This window comes from Mus caroli, chromosome 17 (assembly GCF_900094665.2).
Source record: "Mus caroli chromosome 17, CAROLI_EIJ_v1.1, whole genome shotgun sequence".
Lineage (NCBI taxonomy): Eukaryota > Metazoa > Chordata > Mammalia > Rodentia > Muridae > Mus > Mus caroli.
This window is the reverse complement of record NC_034586.1, coordinates 31852066-31857677: the sequence shown is the minus strand read 5'-3', so window position 1 is coordinate 31857677 and position 5612 is coordinate 31852066. Positions and strand designations below refer to the sequence as shown.

The following is a 5612-nucleotide window of genomic DNA, read 5'->3' as shown; positions in this document are numbered from 1 at the left end:
TGAGCCACCATGTGGTTGCTGGGATTTGAACTCTGGACCTTCGGAAGAGCAGTCGGGTGCTCTTACCCACTGAGCCATCTCACCAGCCCCCAGCTGGTGCTCTTCTGTGGCCTACACAGGAACCAGACAATGTGGGTGAGGACAGGCCTTCTTCCTGCCAATAGATGACTTCCTCCTCTGGTCCGGATCCTGCCTCAGGCAGGAATGCACCTCTGCACCCACAGCAGTTTCTGCTCAGACTGCCTGTCAAACTCATTCTGCCTCTGAAGATCAAGAAAGGTGGGGCTTGGGGGTACTTTGTGGGAGTTGCTCCTCTCCCCCCAAATTCCATAATGAGGGCCCGCGAGCTTGTAGGTATGCTGACCATGGTGGGCTTTGCGTTGGGGAAGGGTAAGTAAGACCAGGGTCTGGGAGGAGTGGGGACAGCTGGTCCTGGGTGTGCTTGAAAGAGCTCTTGGCTCCATCTCCTTTGTCCTCTGTGCCAAGCTCCAGTTGCCAGAGTCCGTACCTGCCACCTGTGCCTCTTAGAAGACCCTTCACTAGGCTGCATTTCTGGCTCAGAAAAGTGCACCATCAGCCTTCCATCGCCGTGTATGGTGATCACCATCTATAAAAGTGAGCCAAGTTCTAGGCAAGGACTGATGGGTGGTAGAGCAGTGTAGCTTGGTCTCTTTAGCATGAGGGTTGTTGGGCCACACGAGGAAGAGAGTGGCATCTCTGAAGGGGAGGCGGGGTATGCAGACAAATGAATTGATTTATTTTTTCTGCCCCCCCCCTTTGTGTTTTTGTTTTTGTTTTTTTAATTTGTCTTCTGAGAATCTATGGACTAAAGTCAGGTCTGCGTGAATGCCGGGAAGATAGAGGTTCGGGAACAGTGGGAAGCCATTAACCAGGGTTATAACTGTCCCCTCTCCTCTAGATACTACTGTTCGCTTCCACGTACGGGGCTGTGGACAGCATCATTCCTACCGATGTCAAGAAAGGCATATGATCTACCAATCAGAGTACTTGTATAAGGCCGATTGCTGCCAGTACGATTACTGCAACTCCTGGTCCAGTGCTCAGCACCAGAGCACCCTGTATGGGTCCCCAGGAAGCCAGCTGGGCATGCCCCTGTCAGCGTCTCAGATAAAACAGTTTTACCAGGTCCTGAACCTCTCTCTGCCTCAGCCTGGCTTCCATGCTCATAAGGTGTCTGAGGGTCTGGAGTCTCTCATTCTGCCCCTGGAGCTGGGCTTGTCCATTGCTGACCTGCGCCAAATATACTTGTTCCTCAATAGTTCAGGACTTCTGGTCCTTCCCTGGGATAGACCCTGATGTGTTCCCCTTCCTAGATTCCGCTCTGTCCGAGAGACTCTTCCTTTGAGGGGCCCAGCATCCTGCTCTGCGGTCTGTGAACACTCAGATCCTCTGGTGCCCTCTGATCTCTTAAGCTTTCTGCTCTACATGGCCAGCTTCTGTATGGCACCTGGATCTGGGGGCTGGTTTGTCTTCCTCCTATTCAGGAAGCTTAAGGATGGTTTTCACCAAGGCTGACTTGACAATGATTCCCATTTTGAGTGTCACTGTCTTCGTGTACCCTCAGTCTGGTCATATGCCATATCTGAGCCTCAGCAGCAAGGCCAAAGGGTGGACTTGCATACCTTTACATCTGGCACAGCGACCTATCTCACTATCTCCACCATCCTGGTCCGCTGTCCTTGGCCTCATCATTTCACCTGACTGCCTGCCTTGTAAGGGGTTGCAGTGGCTCCCATGTCTCCTCTGTAATAAATCAAAACTTGGCAAAATCTATGTCACATTTTTTGGCAGTGTGTGTGTGTGTGTGTGTGTGTTTTTCAGGTTCAGATGTGGGCAGGTGTAGCCAGGTCAAAGAGTTAAGTGTGGGATTCAAACAGGATTACCAAACCCCGCCCACTCAATTTGGTCTTTATGGCTTCCTCTCAAATTACCCAAAAAGGCCACATCCTTCCCCTCTGCTTAGCTAAAGACCAAAGTTTGAAGATAGATGCCCCACTTCAACTATAACCTTCAAAGCCTGGAACATTAAACTCACGTCCTGTGCCAGGTTTTCACCTAAGAATAAACTCAAGTTCATGTCCTTGTGTAGTGAGCAACCTGGATCCCTTCAAGGGTCCTGGCACCTTGCAGTATATCTCAGATGCTAGAGGCTGCAGCTGTTGAATCTTTGTTCTAGTATTTAGGGGATTTTTTTGAGACAAGGTCTCAAGTATCCTCAGCTGGCCTTGAACTCTTGATCCTCCTGCCCCTACCTCTCAAGAGCTAGAATTACAGGTGTATGCTACCATACCCTAAATACTGAAAGTTCCTGATCAGGCATGGTGGTGTACGCCTTTGATCCCTGTGCTTGGGAAACAAAGCAAGTGGATCTCTTGAGTTTGAGGCTAGCCTCATCTATATAGTGAATTCCAGGACAGTCAAAGCTACAAATTCATCTCAAATAATAAACTGAAAATTTTCAAGCACGGAGAAAGCACTCATGGATGCTTTGCATTACTCTGTTTTATTATTCAACAGAGGACACTAATGTCATCCAGGGGTCACCAGCACTTCCAGGTGAGTGTGATCAAGCTCACCCCCCTCTCAGCCCAGTGCTAGAGCCACTCTGCAGCAAGAGGTCCCACTCCCCTTTGCTCCAATGCCTGAGTAAGTCAGTCCTGTAGTTTGAAGTGGTCACCTGCGCCTGAGGTCACGGATGTCCAGATCATGCATGCGCAGGTATGTGTGCTTAGGGACACATACATACATAGAGCTTTGGGGCTTGTTTTGGCCTTTTGCGATTTGGTCTCACGCTGATGCAGGCTGGCCTTGATCTCCAGGCTGTCCTGCCTCAGCATTCTGAATAGATCAGATGTGTGAGCCTCCAGGAGCATAGATCAGGTGCACGAGCCTCCAGGAACGGCAGCCTGTTTTGTAAACCTTCCCAGCAGAGCACAAGCTTGTCACAAACACACCAGAGGAAGCTATTCAGTCAGCAGACGCCTTGGCCAGCACCCAGTGTGCCCTCATGCCCTTCCTGAGCACACCTAACTCAGGTAGACGCTGCTCACAGCAGCTTGTGTGGTACAGGCTGTAATGTTAACACTCGGGAAATTGAGGAGGGACAATCTGGAGTTGGAGGCCAGTAAGGGGTATACAGTAAAATCCACACTCCCTCCCCAGATGGACTCTGGTCAGATTTAATTGGTCAAACTGGGAGCCAGGTTTAGGAAGGAACACTAAACTTGGGAGTCAGAGAGCAAGGTTCCTTGGTTTTCTTGAGGCTACTGTCCCCTCCCCAGTGTCTTCCTTGAGCACCCCTCCTCCCTGGGTCTACCTTATTGCTCATATTCTGTATCTTGCCAATATAGCCTCTGAGCCCTCTCAGTTCACCCCCTCTCAGCTCTGGTCTGACAGTGCCTCTCAGGATACCTATTAATCTAACCAACCCAACCTTCACCATAGAAGGGCATCCAGTTCCTCTTCAATTTTATATATCTAGGTCTGGGCAGTAGAGGAGCTCCATGACAGGCTAGCTTCACCTCCATCAGAGGAGACAACAAACACTTTGCATACTATTTTATTTGGGGGGAACACCTGGGAATTTTGGACCAAAGAGGGGGCTGAACAAAATGGAGGTAGGAGAGCATTGTGGGTATGGATGGAGAGGGGAGGCCAGCCTGGGGTCAACGATGTAGTGAGTGAGGGCTTTGGAGTTGTCCCGATGGGTTCAGATGGAAATCTAGTCCGGAGGTCAGCTGGCCGGACGTGGCGGGTTCCTGCTGTCCTAGTGCATGCTATTCTTTCTGTTGTCCGGATTGTTGCAGAAATCCAGGAAGCAACACTGATAGAATATCCAAAAGCCAAACACCGGGGAAGCACGGGTATATGAACAATGAACCATCTGCTCCTTGCTGTAGCAGTCACTCACCATGACATTAAAACCGCTGCCTAGGGAGGGAGCACAGGCACAGAGCCCCCAAACTCACCCTCAGTCCACACAGATACCACTACCACCCTTACATCCTTCCCTGAACCGAGAGAAAGCCATAGAGAACCGAACGGGATGGCCAGTGAGCCTGGGCAATGGAAGCTTTGCGTGGGAAGCTTGAGGGATTTGAAGTTGTGACCATGCAAGGAGACCAAGCGTCATGGACCATGAGGAGGAAGACATGGAGGTATACTGAAGGGTGGGCTGCAGACAGGGTGTGGTTTTCTTCAGCAGAAGAGGATAGAATGGGGCCGTGCAGCTCAGTGGTAGAATGCAGGCACAAGTCCCGAGTTTGAGTTCTAGCATCACAGGCGAAAGAGACTGGGGAAATGGCTCAGTGGTCAGGAGTGCTTAATGCTCTTACAGAGCTCAGGTGCACCTCCACGTTGTCCACACTGAGCAGCTATTAATTTAGTAAAGGTAGGGGGTGGGTAAAAGAAGAGAACGGGGGGGTGGGGGGGAGGATGCTGTTAGTCCTCCAAGCAGGAAATGATGGAGACACCTGAGTGGGGATCAGGGGATGAGAAGAAGCCTTCTAAGCTAGGAAGAAGTCTGAGACTGCTAGTTAAAGCCAGGGAAGCAGACAGGGACCTCTGTGATGTATGTCAGAACAAAGGACCAAGCTGCCTGAGCATGAGCCCCAAAGTGTCTGCAAGGCCAGAAGAGAGTCTCTGACAGCAGGGGATGCTGACCACTTAGGACAGCCCAGTGCCTCTGGAGAGCGAGGGCCCTTCAAGGCTGGACAGCGTAGGAAAGTGGGAGGTCGTGGCTCTGAGCTGAGAAGGAAAAAGTGCTGGAACGTCTAAGGGTGGTGGAAACAAGACTTGATGTATCGCAAAGGACACTGGGAGGAGGCCTGGTGGGGAGCTGGCCCAAGGTGGGAGGAGGGGTCCCCTTACTGTTCTTTATGTTCAGGGTGACACAGCTGCTGCCCAGAGGTGTCAGGCAGGTGTCAGACCCCAGGAGGCACCCCAGCTCTTCTGTCTCCAGCAGACATCGGTAGCAATGCAGGTACTTGTTCAGTGGAAGGGACTGAGGGTGAAGGTCCTCAAGCTTGGTATCGCCTAGAACAAAGAGGAATTCCATGACTCAGATGTCCCTGCCCCATTCCAACGGAACTGTGGCTCTACAACTATAAAACCTCTGCTTCTTGAAAGCCGTCTGCCTTAACAGACCTCTTGTTAGACGTCACTGCCCTGCCTGGGCTTTAATCTGAGCACTTGGGAGGCAGAGGCAGGCGGATTTCTGAGCTTGAGGCCAGCCTGGTCTACAAAGTGAGTTCGATGGCAGTCAGGGCTACACAGAGAAACCCTGTCTCAAAAAAAAAAAAAAAAAAGTCACCACCCTTGCCTGTTTGGCCGGTGCTTCCTCCTCTTTAAACCCCATACTCAAGGGCATGGTTGGGCAGATCTCTGAGTTGGAGGCCACCCTGGTTTACAAAGTAGCAGGCCACAGCCAGGGCTCCATAGTGTGAGATATGTCTCAAAAAAAGCTATCAAAGCTGGGCGTGGTGGTGCACGCCTTTAGTCCCAGCACTTGGGAGGCAGAGGCAGGCGGATTTCTGAGTTCGAGGCCAGCCTGGTCTACTGAGTGAGTTCCAGGACAGCCAGGGCTACACAGA

General features: G+C 51.3%; 2 protein-coding genes across 2 annotated transcripts in view; one reads left to right on the top strand and one right to left on the bottom strand.

The window, feature by feature from the left end:
• The first annotated feature begins 251 nt into the window (after nt 1–251).
• Ly6g5b (lymphocyte antigen 6 family member G5B) lies at nt 252–1790 on the top strand. Its single transcript, XM_021150120.2, has 3 exons — nt 252–390; nt 487–615; nt 920–1790. The coding sequence occupies exons 1-3, from the start codon at nt 333–335 to the stop codon at nt 1315–1317; spliced, it is 585 nt and encodes a 194-aa protein (XP_021005779.1). The 5' UTR covers nt 252–332; the 3' UTR covers nt 1318–1790.
• Nucleotides 1791–3749: 1959 nt separating this feature from the next.
• The window catches only part of Ly6g5c (lymphocyte antigen 6 family member G5C), a 3822-nt gene continuing 1959 nt past the window's right edge, over nt 3750–5612 (bottom strand). The window contains exons 2-3 of the mRNA XM_021150108.1: nt 4891–5055; nt 3750–3951 (exon numbers count right to left, since the gene is read on the bottom strand). Coding sequence (XP_021005767.1) covers nt 3788–3951; nt 4891–5055 — 329 coding nt within the window. The 3' untranslated portion in view covers nt 3750–3787. The remainder of the gene's footprint in view (nt 3952–4890; nt 5056–5612) is intronic.

Excerpts from the sequence above, each read along its gene's own strand:
- Ly6g5b (XM_021150120.2), top strand. The coding sequence starts at position 333 with ATGAGGGCCCGCGAGCTTGTAGGTATGCTGACCATGGTGGGCTTTGCG. Across the intron at positions 391-486 it reads GGGCTTTGCGTTGGGGAAGG|CTCCAGTTGCCAGAGTCCGT; the intron begins GTAAGTAAGACC and ends CTCTGTGCCAAG. Across the intron at positions 616-919 it reads GGTGATCACCATCTATAAAA|ATACTACTGTTCGCTTCCAC; the intron begins GTGAGCCAAGTT and ends CCTCTCCTCTAG.